Source organism: Lampetra fluviatilis, chromosome 38, assembly GCF_964198595.1.
Source record: "Lampetra fluviatilis chromosome 38, kcLamFluv1.1, whole genome shotgun sequence".
NCBI lineage: Eukaryota > Metazoa > Chordata > Hyperoartia > Petromyzontiformes > Petromyzontidae > Lampetra > Lampetra fluviatilis.
In genome coordinates this window covers 1,896,881-1,911,504 of record NC_136312.1, presented here as the reverse complement: position 1 = coordinate 1,911,504, position 14,624 = coordinate 1,896,881, and the positions used below count along the sequence as shown (strand labels likewise).

General features: G+C 49.0%; 1 protein-coding gene across 1 annotated transcript; it reads left to right on the top strand.

The window, feature by feature from the left end:
• The first annotated feature begins 2,555 nt into the window (after nucleotides 1-2,555).
• LOC144945660 (dual specificity tyrosine-phosphorylation-regulated kinase 2-like) lies at nucleotides 2,556-14,331 on the top strand. Its single transcript, XM_078874228.1, has 11 exons — nucleotides 2,556-2,561; nucleotides 3,091-3,193; nucleotides 4,173-4,330; nucleotides 5,944-6,080; nucleotides 6,781-6,927; nucleotides 8,998-9,136; nucleotides 10,476-10,551; nucleotides 10,936-11,108; nucleotides 13,056-13,116; nucleotides 13,708-13,808; nucleotides 14,302-14,331. The coding sequence occupies exons 1-11, from the start codon at nucleotides 2,556-2,558 to the stop codon at nucleotides 14,329-14,331; spliced, it is 1,131 nt and encodes a 376-aa protein (XP_078730354.1).
• The last annotated feature ends 293 nt before the right edge of the window (nucleotides 14,332-14,624 follow it).

Genomic DNA, 14,624 nt, shown 5'->3' with positions numbered 1-14,624 from the left:
AAATGAAGTTTCTCGTCATGCACACCGCTGTGTGGAGAATGATGTAAACGCCGAGCACACGTTTTGTACGGGAACCACGTTGGAAGGGCCATCAGATTTGACAGTGGTTCTCATTGCCACAACGTAAAATGTTAAACTCATAAACATCAAAGCAGCTGGCTCCTAGATCTCTGAAAACAACAATGCGTGTCGCCGGTCTTTGGCAACCGTGTTGTTAAAACTGTGCATGATGGTCGTGCACACTCCAAGGGTGAATAATGTTAACAAATGTATGAATTTGTATACGACTTGCCACTATGAGCGCCGGTACTAAAGAGATGTTTGTTGTAGAGACAAAGGAAGGAACGATTTATAGTAGTAGGTTTTTACCCTTTTAAACTGGTACAAAACTGACACCTTTATTCAAGGCATCATGTTTGCAATAACCAAAACACAAGTAGTCAAAAAAGCAAACAAAAAGAAGCAACTCTGATAATGATAATAATATGCACTGTCCTTGAAGTTGATTGGTTGATTGGTCCACACCCGAGACGGCTTTCTTTAGAGCCTAGTCCCCATTGGTGTTGGACCAGGTGTCATCTGGTCCAACACCAATGGGGACTAGGCTCTAAAGGCTCTAAAGGCTCTAAAGAAAGCCGTCTCGGGTGTGGACCAATCAACTTCAAGGACAGTGCATATTATTATCATTATCAGAGTTGCTTCTTTTTGTTTGCTTTTTTGACAACTTGTGTTGTGGTTATTGCAAACATGATGCCTTGAATAAAGGTGTCAGTTTTGTACCAGTTTAAAAGGGTAAAAACCTACTACTATATTTTGCCACTGGTAAAAGAGATCTCATAGTGTAGAAGGAATGATTGTCTACGAATTGCGGTTAAAAAAAGTGCATACATGGCAATTCAGATTGGTTAATTTTCCAGTGGCCGTGAGTTGCAATGAAACTATGACTTGTTACAGCAACAGTGTGTGATGGATATCAACAGTATATCTATTTTATGTTTTGCGTGACTTGTTATATCAGTGTTACAGATACAATTTTTCCAAATTCTTCCAGAAAAAATACATGGCATTTCAATAAGCTCACATCTATTGACGCACATACTGTATATGAGATAGATGCATTGCTTTTATAGTTGTTTATGCTTACCATTTTGTATGTTGAATTGTTTTCACTTGAGTAAATAATATAAACTGTAAGAATGATAATAAATTCGGTCTGCTTAATATCATTCCTCATTTATGTTTCGTAGTAAACTCATGCAACAGCATTCGTGTCAAAAGTATTCACCCGTGGTGTTATTCTAATGACCCATATGCACGAGTAGAGAAAGGCACGTATGATATGAATGGAATTATTGTACAGGCACAATTGTTTTAAAAACCACGAGCTGATTTCCCCACTCTTCATCTCAGCAATAAGAGTTAAGCAGGCGACAGTAAAGACGGCAGCTATGCCAAACTTATACTTCAAAGTCACCGTTTCTCCACTTTCAAAGCCTCACTGAACTCTGCTCATCTCCGTTCGTTGTCCCTAGCCGGTGGTGGAAATTCCTCATTCCTATGGTGGGAATCAGAATGTCCACACGATGACCACACCGAGAGCCACAGACTCACCACACAGAGACCCACAGACTCACCTCACACAGAGCCCCGTTTCGGCATCTTCAGGCTGAGTCGACCACGAGGAGGCCCAGACAGGGTTCAGATTTTTACCGCCATCGCCCCCATCCGCCCCGACCGGAAGCGGAAGTAGAAGCTGGGGGTGGAGGTCGCCCAAAGAGGAGGGGCGGGGGGCGGCTTCCGGAGGCGTGGTCGCGCACTGGCACGTCACTCGGAGGGCGTGGCTAAAGGGGGCGTGGCCACGTCTCTCGCGCTGGGACATCACCGGTGACGTCGCAATCACCACGTGCTTCCTCAGAGTTCGAGACGGGCGTGAAGGAGACGGCAGCTTCTTAAACTTCAGCTGCTTCAGCTTCATCATCGTCGCCTTTCGAACAACTTCTGCTGAAGCCATCCGAGCGAAACTTTTGACGAGGTGAGTTTTGTGGGTTCATGGTGAGTGTGTGGGTCCGTGATGTAGGTTCGTGGTGAGTGTGTAGGTCCGTGGTGAGTGTGTGGGTCCGTGTTGTGGGTTCGTGGTGAGTGTGTGGGTCCGTGTTGTGGGTTCGTGGTGAGTGTGTGGGTCCGTGATGTGGGTTCGTGGTGAGTGTGTGGGTCCGTGTTGTGGGTTCGTGGTGAGTGTGTAGGTCCGTGTTGTGGGTTATTGGTGAGGTTGGGTCCGTGGTGCGGATGTGAGTCCATGTGAGTTTGTGGTGAGGATGTGAGTCCGTGTTGTAAGTTCGTGGTGAGGATGTGAGTCCGTGTTGTGAGTTTGTGGTGAGGATGGGGGTTCGTGGTTAGAATGGTGAGTTCCTGGTTGGGAGATGTGGGAAAGTGGTGAGGATGTGAGTCCGTGTTGTGACTCTCTACACCATCTACACCCCCCACCCACCCACAGCTTTCCACACAGAGACCTTGGGGACTGCTGCGTGAGAGAAGCCACTCTGAGTATCAACACCATGGAGGTACGCATGGGCCCCTACGCTCGATTTACAAACACCACCAGCACTCATCAACACCACCCACACTTACGAACACCACCCACACTTACGAACACCATCCTCACTTACGAACACCACCAGCACTTACTAACACTACCAGCACTTACGAACACCAATAGCACTTATGAACACCACCCATACTTTCGAACAACACCTTCACTTACGAACAACACCCTCACTTACGAACACCACCCACACTTACAAACACCACCCACACTACGAACGAGCTTCCATGAAATATATATTTGTTTAACATCGACTTACAACTCGCACTTGCGAACCGAACCGCGGAACGATCCTCCGCGAGATGTAGTGAGTGTTTGTGATGCCTGTACACTACTCTGTGGCACCACAATGGCAAGATATTAACAACCTCACTTGGTTTCCAGGAGGTCGTGGGTTCGACCCCGACCGTGATGTCTACTGTTTATTTGAAGTTTGTGTGTAGAGGAGCCTACTCCAATATTGTTTTTATGTGTGTATGTGCATGTAGACGAGCCAAGCTGGAGCAAGAAGGAGGGAGGCAGTCTCTGGCAACACGTGGAGCGCGTTGTCCGCAGCCGGCACCGGCCCTATCCGCAGTAAATCGCCTCGAGGTGAGGAACAGCAGTGAGCAAAAATGGCCACGGTGAATGGGGGGAAGTCACTACCGCCATTTTTCATGGGGGACTTCACGGTGGCCATGTTGCTTAGGGGACTTTATGGCAGTCCTGTTCCATGGGAGACTTCATTGTGGCCATTTTGCATGGGGGATGTCACGGCAGCAATGTTGCATGGGGTACATCACTACGGCCATGCTGCATGGGGGATTTCACGGTGGCCATGATGCATGGGGGTCTTTAGGGCGGCCATGTTTAATGAGGGATGTCATGCTGGTCATGCTGCATTGGGGATATCACAGCGGCCATGTTGCATGGGGGTTGTAATGGTGGCCATGTTACATGGGGGTTGTAATGGTGGCCATGTTACATGGGGGTTGTCATGGTGACCATATTGCATGGGGGATGTCACTGTGGCCATGTTGCAAGGGGGACTTGATTGCGGCCATGTTGCATGGGGGATGTCACTTGCAGCCATGTTACATGGGGGACTTTATTACGGCCATGTTGAATGAGGGATGTCCTGATGGCCATGTTGCATGGGGGATGTCATGGAAGCCATATTGCATGTGGGTTGTCATGGTGGCCATGTTGCACGAGGGATGTCATGGCAGCCATGTTACGTGGGTATACAGTATTTGGCTGCCGCTATATATTTCCACGTGATAAAGATTACAGCCACTTTGGTGGGGCCATACCTGCCAAAATAAAAATATATAGTTTAGTTTTAGTATCGGTCTCTATGGGTCGTTATGGTTCGATATGAGCATGGATCTCTTTGGGTCTATGGATCTCTGTGGGTCTCTATGGTTCGATACCAGTATGGGTTTCTGTGGGTCTGAGTGGAGTGATGAGTCTCCATGTGATGATGATTACGTCGATGACGATGTAGCTCTAGCGGGGGCCTTACTTGGCATGTAAACAAAACAGAAATAGTTAAAAGTCTAAGATGTCGTTGTTGTTGTCACGTGTGCAGCGATCCTGGATCTCTTTGGGCCTCAGCTAAGTCATCGCCAAAAGCTGGAGCTGGAGGCCATGAAACAAGTATGGTTCTTCACTGTGGACAAGGTCGGCAAACCCCGGGGCGGCAACAACAACGACAGCTACGACGACGATAACAACAACTACATCCCTGTGAGGCTCACAGAGACACCCATGGAGACCCAAAGAGACACCCACAGAGACCCACAGAGACACCCATAGAGACCCACTCCCATTGAGACCAACAGAGGCACCCAAAGAGACACCATTAAACACCCACAGAGGTTTTTGCTGGGTTAGAAGGCATGAGTATAAATGTGTAATCGTTAAACCTGCCACCACCACCAGACATAGACAGTCAGTTAGGGTTTTGTGTTACGGGTTTCTGGGGGTCTCTGTGGGTGTCTAAGGATATGTTTGGGTCTTTATTGGTCTGGGTGTCTCTGGGTCTCTGTGAAAGTGTTCAAGATATTTCGCACCGTATGTAGTAAACTTTGGCTAATCCACTCACGACGTCGGCCGTGGTGGCCAGATGTTAACTCCTTCACCTGGTATACAGGAGGTCGTGGGATCGATACCGACTCTGACGCCTGCTGTATATTTGGAGTTTGCGTCTCTATCTCTATCCCCGTGGTTGCGTGGATTTTTCTCCGGGTCCTCCGTTTTTTCTCCTTCCACATTTAGAAACAGCGTCAACACACATTAAGAGCAATTGGCTGCTTCTGCTGTACATTTCCACACGGTGATAATGATGAGGCCCCACTTCGTTGAGCAATGATTTGTGATGGCTAGGTCGCTCTTGAGAAACAAGTGCAGCTCAGTGGTGAGGCCTTTAACAGCGTAGCAATAGCCTGTAGCCTTTATGGACATAAAACACATACTTGTGGTGAACATGCAGACAAAAACATGCTCTGATAATGTATGGCATTGCCTTTGAAACTGATTGGTCTACACCGGAGAGAGCATCCTTCTTTAGGGCCTAGTCTCACTACCAGCGTCTCACTACCCAGTGTCTCACTACCCTGTGTCTCACTACCCAGTGTGTCACCACCCAGTGTCTCACTACCAGTGTCTCACAACCTGTGTCTCACTACCCAGTGTCTCACCACCAGTGTCTCACTACCCAGTGTCTCACTACCAGTGTCTCACTACCCAGTGTCTCACAACCTGTGTCTCACTACCCAGTGTCTCACTACCAGTGTCTCACTACCACTATCTCACTACCCAGAGTCTCACCACCAGTGTCTCACCACCAGTGTCTCACTACCAGTGTCTCATAACCTGTGTCTCGCCACCAGTTTGTCGCCACCAGTGTCTCACTACAAAGTGTTAGATGGATAAACGCAAAAAGGCGAACAACCCCTCCAAGTTTTAACGGCATTCGGTATTCTTGGGTCTTTCGGTAAAGTCACGTAGATAGGTTCAAATAAAATAATAAAAATAACAGGAAGTTGACCGCTTGCGTTGCGATCGAAACGTCGTAGTTGTCTGTTTTTTTTTATTTTTCTTTGAACCTATCACACGGGACTTTACCGAAAGATCCAAGAATACGAATCCCTGCAGTCACGAAAGCTTTAAGTCAAGCATTCGGCAGTTTAACGAAACATTTATACATTTCCGCGATCTAACACCCAAGCAAAAAGTAACCTCCATAGCTGATAATGGCGGTCGTGGAAGCCCCGACTACTGCTGCAACCACCGAACGTTCGACGCTCTGATTGCGACGACTCTGACTACCGGCCTCCGCCTCCTCCTCTGCCTCCTAGGTCCGCAAGGAACAGCTCCACTACCGCTATGAGGTGCAGAAGATGATCGGCGAGGGAGGCCAGGGCCTGGTGCTGCAGTGCCTCGACCACAAAACCAAAATGCTCGTGGCCGTCAAGATGCTGTCGCTGCCCTGGAGGTGAGTCAGAGGGCCTTCCGCGGTGGCCCGCGCTCTCGAAAAATAATCATCAAATGATTGGAGGCACCGCCGTGAAACTGCCACTAACTATGGACTCGCTGACAAAATACTAACTGCCGTAAAACTGCTGCTAACTATAAACTAACAAAATCTTACTGCCATAAAACTGCTGCTAACTATAAAGTAACAGAATACTAACTGCCATAACAACTTACTGCTATGAACTAACTAAAAAGAAGCACTAACTGCCGTAAAACTGCTGCTATGAACTCACAAAATAATAACGTGCTGTAAGACTACTGCTATGAACTAAAGTTAACTAACAAAATAATAACTGCTGTACAACTATTGCTAACTATGAACTAAAATACCCATAGAGACCCAACAGAAACCCGCAGAGTAACCCACAGAGTCACCCACAGAGACACCCAGACCCTTAGAGACCCACAGAGGCACCCAGACCCTTAGAGACCCACAGAGGCCCACAGAAACACCCCGACCCACAGATATTTACAGTCACCCACAGAGACCCCCACAGAGTCACCCACAGAGACACCCACAGAGTCACCCACAGAGACCCCCACAGAGACACCCACAGAGACACCCATAGAGACCCCCACAGAGACACCCACAGAGACACCCATCGAGTCACCCACAGAGTCACCGTTGATTTCGTGGCCTTCCCCCTCCCGCTGCGCAGCTCCTCGACAGCGGCCCGCCAGAGGACGGAGCTGGAGGTGGCCAATGAGCTGCAGGGCAAGGCCAGCGATGAGCGCTACGGAGTCATCCGGGTCTTGGACACGTTCCAATTCCGCGGACACAATTGCCTCGTCGTCGAGCTCTTGAAGTACGCGAACCTCCCCTTCCCACCCCCCACCCACCCACGTGCGTGTGCGTGTCCATTGCTCCGCTCGATAGTTGATTTATTTCGGAATAAATATTTATTTAACATATGATCAAGCAACTAGATTGATCGATTTATCACATTTATTAATTGAGTTTCACACGCAGGGCTTTCGCGACCAATATCATCCATAATAGAGGTATTTTTGGTTAGATTAAGTAAATATATAAATGTTGTGTCGTTAAACCCGCCACCACCCAACATAGCCAACTAGTAAGGGTTGTCATGCAAACAGAACGTGCCAATTCGTTACTAGTACATGACTATTGTGTAGTGTCGTGTAAAGTGTAGTAGTGTATAGTGTAGTGTATAGTAGTGTATAGTGTAGTAGAAAGTGTAGTGTATAGTAGTGTATAGTAGTGTATAGTGTAGTAGAAAGTGTGGTGTATAGTAGTGTATAGTAGTGTATAGTGTAGTGTATAGTAGTGTATAGTGTAGTAGAAAGTGTAGTGTATAGTAGTGTATAGTGTAGTGTATAGTGTAGTAGAAAGTGTAGTGTATAGTAGTGTAGTGTATAGTAGTGTATAGTAGTGTATTGTGTAGTGTACAGTGTAATGGAAAGTGTAGTGTATAGTAGTGTATAGTAGTGTATAGTGTCGTATAATGGTACAGCACAACAGTGTTGGAGAGCCAAGCCACAACATTTACAATCTCTGAGTATGATGTTTCGCCAGTAATTACAACTGGCTTCATCAGGCGACAGCCACATTTTGTGGAGAATTCCACCTGTTTCGTTCCTTATATAGAGGCACAGATGTGGTGATCAGGCTTCTGTGCTCTTGCGCAAAGTGGGGGGGGGGGGATTAATTTTCTAATTTGTTCCCAAATTGCTTTTTTTTAATACCTTTCATAATTAACTTATTTTTGCAGTTTATTTAATGAGTTTAAAGATAGTTAACAATTCATCAAAATGTCTCGCCTCTTTAAATCAGTTAATTTAATCGAATACGTAACTTATTTAATTACTATTTTGATAATTAATTTATGCAATAATTAATCTGACAATTTTACAATCACAATTTGTTTGGCAATCGAGTCTCCAAAGCTCTGGGAAGTCGAGCAGCACGCGTCCACGTGGCCCGCATGGGTCAAGCAGCTCAACATGGGCGAACCGCTGCGTTACCGACAATCGCAGAACACCGTGGCGACAAATCAGACGCAGGAAGTCCCCCGGGTTGCGGAAGACGCGACTCACGGAAATGCTCCCCATGAATCACACATTAATTTTTTTCATGAGAACCTACATAGAAATTAAACGGAAATGTGTGGATATGTGTGTCTGTTCGAAATGTTTTGCATACTTCCCAACATGCAAAAAACTTGAAATTTGGCACGTAGGTAGCTTCCGTACTGTACACAATGTAAAAAGTATAAAAATAGACTTTTGTATTTTTGGGGGGGGGAATAATGGATATAATCTATTGCACGGCAGTGAGCGGTGACGTCACATCTGTGGACTAAACTATTAATTTCCGTGCGAAGAACGGGTACACCTGCTAGTAAAATATATTAATAATACGATATTAATAGGTGAATAATGAAAAAATTCGAATTAACAATAATATGCCAATTAAATGACGGAAAAAATGATAAGATAAGGAAATTATAATGAAATAATACGAATATATTGCTAATTAAAATTATAATACAAATTTATATTAAGAAATATTTATAATAAAATAATAATAAATAGAATACATTTATTGTTAAATTGTGATATGATAGTAATAAAATGATAGTAATGAAATAATAAAAGGGAATAACATAACCATGGTGAAATTATAATAAAATCATAATGAAGTTATTATCACAAAATATTCAGTTCCTTTGGCGCTAGTGCGGCGCGGCGAGGCCGCGGATGAATACCGCGGAGCGACGAGGCGTTTCATGACCCCTCTCCCCCCAAAACTAACCAAGTGGCACAAGTCGGTTTGGGGTCCGGGTCGTGGGTCGCCGAGCGGACGTCATCGGAACGGGAAAGGGGTTTTAACGTCGTCGTCGTTGTCGTGCCAGGAAGAGCCTCTACGACGTCATGAGCAAAGGGAGCATCGGGCGAATCTACGTGAGGAGGTTGAGGGAGCACACCAGGGCCATCCTCGACTTCCTGTTGTACGCCAAGGGGCGGGGCATCGTCCACGCGGACATCAAGCCGGTGAGCGGAGCGGGCGCGGTGGTCACGCCCTCTCATCGGGGCGCTCGGTTAGCTGGCGCGGAGGCAGGCCGGCCACGGTTGATCGCGGGGTCGATGCGCTGGCTCGTCAATCTACTGTGACTCTGCCACCTCCTCCTTCCAGATAGAGTTAGCAGGTTGACGGTAGGCAGCTGTGGCTAGGATATGTTAACTACCTCGCCTGGTATACAGGGGGTCGTGGGTTCGATCCCGACCCTGACGCCTGCTGTATATTTGGAGTTTGCGTATCTCTCGCTCCCCGTGGTGGTCACGTGGATTTTCCTCCAAGCCCTCCGGGTTTTCCCTCTACGTTCAGAATCAACATGACCACGCGTTTAGAGTATTTGACCGCTGCTGTAACCTTTCCGCATGATGATGTTGATATCGGCCCACGTTGTTGAGCTATCGTTTGTGATGGCCAGGGAGCTTCTGACAAAACAGCTGCACAGCAGCTCAGAGTGGGGCCTTACACCTAGTAAAGTAAAACATAGATTAGTTTTAGTCTGTGTCTCTCGAAGTCTGTGTGGGTCTCTGAGTATGGGTCTCTCTATGTCTGTGTGGGTCTCTATGAGTATGGATCTCTGTTGGTCTTTGTGGGTCTCTATGAGTATGGGTCTCTGTGGGTCTGTATGAGTCTCTATGAGTATGGGTCTCTGTGGGTCTGTGTGAGTCTTTTTGAGTATGGGTCTCTGTTGGTATTTGTGGGTCTCTATGAGTATGTGTCTCTATGAGTATGTGGGTCTCTATGTCTGTGTGGGTCTCTGAGTATGGGTCTCTGTGGGTCTGTATGGGTCTCTATGAGTATGTGGGTCTCTATGAGTATGTGGGTCTCTATGTCTGTGTGGGTCTCTGAGTATGGGTCTCTGTGGGTCTGTATGGGTCTCTATGAGTATGGGTCTCTATGGGCTTGTTGAAACACGTGTCTAGAGTGTTTGTCTGCTGCTATATATGTCCACGCAATTATGATGATGATGCTGATGATGCTGATGATGATGATGCTGATGATGATGCTGATGATGATGCTGATGATGATGATGCTGACGATGATATCAGCCCCTTGGTTGAGCTGCTGTCATTACGTGATGGCCGGGTCGTTTCCGATAAAAGACCTACACAGCAGCTCAGCGGGGCCTTACACCCTGGTAGTAAAATACAACTTTGAACGGGTCTCAGGTACGTCGCCCGTGTCGCAAGTCGGGGGGGGAGGCTGCCCGTGTGGTTGTCAATACGTCACTTTGCGTGATCGACCCACTGCTGGCTCGACACTCTCGCCGTAACCTCAGAGCATGGAATTCCTTCTCTGTCTCTCCCCTTTGTCCAGGACAACATTCTGCTCACCGCGACCGGCAAAGTGAGGGTCACCGACTTCGGGTGCAGCTTTTACCTGAAGCATAAAAGTGAGTGGCCTTGCGTGCATGCGTGGAGTTTTTTTTTGGGGGGGGGGATTAGATGGCGTCAATTTAAACGCAGCCGGCCGGCGAGGTTCAGCGTCACGTATACAGGACGCGCCAATTCGCCACTTGCACAGCACTAACCGGTGTGCTGGAAATGTAAACCCACTACGATGTTTACAATTCGAGCATTTACAGCTGAGCATCATCATAAGGCAGGCAGCCAGAGTACGCGGTCCAACCCAATAACTCGCCACCGCCATGAAATATCGGTCGCAGAAGCCGACTACGCGTTTAGCCGACAAAAAAAAAAACCTGTTCCCCCCACGTCGCTGTTGACGGAGGGACTACTTCATATTCATCGTCGTTGTTGTTGTTGTTGCTGTGCAGCCAAAAACGTGGGTGGGACGTTGCCCTACATGGCCCCGGAGCTGCTGCTGGGCTACGATGTCACCTCCGCTGTGGACATGTGGGGCCTGGGCTGTACCTTGGCCGAAATGGCCACCGGCAAGGTGCTCTTCGATTCACCTGCCATCGAAGAACACCTGCCCTGCTGCATTGAGGTACGGGCGGTGGGTGGGTGGGCACGGTGGGTATAGTGGGTGGGTATGGTGGGTGGGCGGGCAGGTGTCTATGGGTATGGGTCTCTGTGGGTCTGCACAGAGACCCATACTCATAGAGACCCATACAGACCCACAGAAACCCATACTCATAGAGTTTGATTCCCTCTCACGGCCCCAAACACCAGAGAGGAATATCTGAACTGGTCCAGGGCCTCTCATAGGTCGACTAAGCCTCAAGCGAGTACAGTAGAACATCTGGTCACGACCATAATTCGTTCTATAACTTTGGTCACAACCCGATTTGGTCGTGACTCGAACCTAATTTCCCCATTGGATTGTATGTAAATACGATTAATCCGTTCAAGACTCCTACGAATTGTACATAAATATTGTTTTTTAAAGATTTTTAAGCACAAAAATAGTTAATAATGCCATAGAATTCACAGTGTAATAGTAAACTAAATGTAAAAACATTGAATAACACTGAGAAAACCTTGAACAACAGGGAAAACTAACATTGCTGCGTCAAGGTTTAGAATCGTTCAACAAGATGATTGTTTCGTCTGCTACATCAGTCGGTCGATTCTGAGAGAGAGAGAGAGAATATTCGCACAAGAAATTAATGTTTCTATTGAAAGTAAGTTAACAGTAATATTTGCGTACAGTATTGTTTGTGGAAGCATTCACCGTAATATCGTATGAACGTTTACTTCACCGCATCATCGTATGAATGATGTGAGAAGACATTAACAGGTTCTTACGTGAGCGATTTACGTACTCAGCGCTTTCGCTCTCTAAATTACGGCTTGAATTATGGGGGGGGGGGGGGGTATGACTACACTCACAAAATTAATATCTTACTAGGAATTTTATATGACAATAGTTACATACATAACTGTTACGCTTTGTGTAATTCAACAAAAAATGGCGCGGAAGGGGAAATCGGCCGTGGCCGTGTTTGATCGCCACCCGAGTATGTGTTCGTTACCAGATTCAAAAATGTTGTGGATTTTTTGGTCGGAACCCGATTTGGTCGTGGTCAGAAGCGTTCGTGACCAGAGGTTCTACTGTACCTGGTGTAGCAGTGTGTAGTAAACATTTCCACTGGGGGAGACAAAGGTGGCTGGGCGTGGCGCTAGGCACCCACCCCCTCGTGTGCCGTTCCGGCCTTCATAGGTGCTGCTCGCTGCTAACAACACTTGCCCCAGCAATGAGATGAGACTAATAAGGAGAGGGGGGGATTGTTGTCTTGGTGTAATGCGGGCGAAAGCGACCTTCCGGATGTGACGTCACGAGGAGGCGGAGCCAGGTGACGTGGGTGAAAGGTAGGGGGTCCTTAAGCGGGTAAACCGGAAGGAGAAGGCAGTCGGGGTGTGAATGGAAAGGTGTGGGGCCACGCGGGCGTACGAGCCGAGGGGGCACCGTCAGAAGCGGGAGCCAACCCTGGGAACAGTAGGGAGCTACTGGGAGGTGTAAAGCTGCAGACAGAGATAGGCAGTAAGGCTGTGTGTGAGGGGCAGCGAGGTGGCTGCCAAGAGTCGCAGGAGTAACGAGAAGGCGAGACAGCACGAGGCTGTCAGAGCTGCAGCAGGAACAGCCAAGGGAGCTGTGTGAGAGTACAGCAGCGGAGCTGCTGTGGGGCTGCAAGAGCGACAAGAACAGCAGCGGGGCTGCTGATGTGGACTGGAGTGACATCGGAACCAGCACAGAGAGAATAAGAGAGACAGCCGTGTGGGAACGCAGTACGGACCGAATAAAGGACACTGAGCCAGAGATCGTGGTCAAGTCTTTTATTACATTTGTACACAGTTCCGGCCTCCACAGGCGCTGCCTCCGCCACGACTCACCGCTGACATGCAGTATTTGCCCCAATGGGCCCGCTGAGGCGACACCGGCTGTAACCCCCCCCCCCCTCCTCCTTTTGTCTTCGTCCGAATCCATGCACAGATCCTGGGCATGCCCCCGAAAAAGATGGTGGACGACGCCCCAAAAAGGATACTTTTCTTTGGTGAGTCGAGGGGCTCGGGCAGGCTGGCGCAAGCGACGTAACCCATTCCGTTTTGTTAGGTGGGGTGGCAGTGAGGCTCTTATAGGGTTATTTTGTGGGGGGGGGCTGGGGGCGGCTCTGATTATCTTGGGGGTGGTGGGTGGGGTGCGGTTTTGGGCTCTCAGTAGCAGGCGTTCGGAAGCATAGGTGGGTGGGTGAGTGAGCGGGTGGGTGGGTAGGTGAGTGGGTGGGTGAGTGGGTGGGTAAGTGGGTGGGTGAGTGAGTAGGTGGGTGAGTGAGTGGTTGGGAAGGTGAGTAGGTAGGTGAGTGAGTGGGTGGGTGAGTAGGTAGGTGAGTGAGTGGGTGGGTGGGTGAGTGAGTGGGTAGGTGGGTAAGTGCGTATGTGGGTGAGTGGGTCGGTGTGAGGGTAGGTGGGTAAGTGGGCAGGTGAGTGGTTGGATGGGTGTGTAGGGTGGTTAGGTAGGTTGGTTTGTAGTATGTAGGTGGTTCGGTGAGTGGGTATGTAGGTGGATAGGTAGGTGGGTAGGTAAGTGGATGAGCAGGTATGTGGGCGACGTGGTGTTTGGTGACTCTGCGTGCGTCTCTCTGCAGACTCTGAGGTCCTCCCCAAAAACCTGTCCAAGCAGCGGCCACCAGGAAGCCTCCCCCTGCACCGCGCGCTGCAGGGCCACCACCCTCAGCTGGTGGACTTCGTCAGCCGCTGCCTGCAGTACGAACAACACTCACCCCTCGCTCACCCCCACTCACTCACCCCCACTCACCACCCCATACCTGTCAACACCTTATCAGTGCCCTACCTTACAACAGACCCAACTCAGATATTGTCGGTTACTCCGTGCCCCTTATAAATCTTAACGTTCATCCTGCAAAGTCCCATCACAAGGGACAAACACAAACAAATAGACACAAATTATTATTTGTACCCAGATTTGAAACGGCTGCACTCCGTACGGATCTGAAAACTCAATTTCCGTGTACAAGAATATGGAATAATCCGTACGGGTTGACAGCTCTGCCACCCACTCACTACCCACCACCACTCCCTCCCACCATCTCCATCCCCCCCCTCTCCCCACTCTTCCCCCACCTCCCACCCTGTCAAATCATCTCACCATGCCCTTCTCACCACGTGTAAGTCTCCCCCCCACCCCTCCCCTGCCTCCCTCCCCGTGCGTCTCCCAACAGATGGGATCCGAATCTCCGGATGACGCCTGAGCAGGCGCTGGCTCACAGCTGGCTCCAAACCACCACCACGCGGGCCACCACCAGCAGGGCCACCACCAGTAGGGCCACCCCCACCACCACCCAGGCCACCACCACCACCGCCAGCGAGGCCACCTCCACTACCATCCGGGCTACCACCACCACCGCCACCATCCGGGCCACCACCACCACCCGGGCCATCCCCACCACCGCCACCATCCGGGCCATCCCCACCACCGCCACCATCCGGGCCATCCCCACCTCCACTACCATCCGGGCTACCACCACCACCGCCACCATCCGGG

Coding starts and splice junctions, on each gene's coding strand:
- LOC144945660 (XM_078874228.1), top strand. Junction 9,137..10,475: donor TCCACGCGGACATCAAGCCG/GTGAGCGGAGCG, acceptor CCCTTTGTCCAG/GACAACATTCTGCTCACCGC. Junction 13,117..13,707: donor AAAAAGGATACTTTTCTTTG/GTGAGTCGAGGG, acceptor GTCTCTCTGCAG/ACTCTGAGGTCCTCCCCAAA.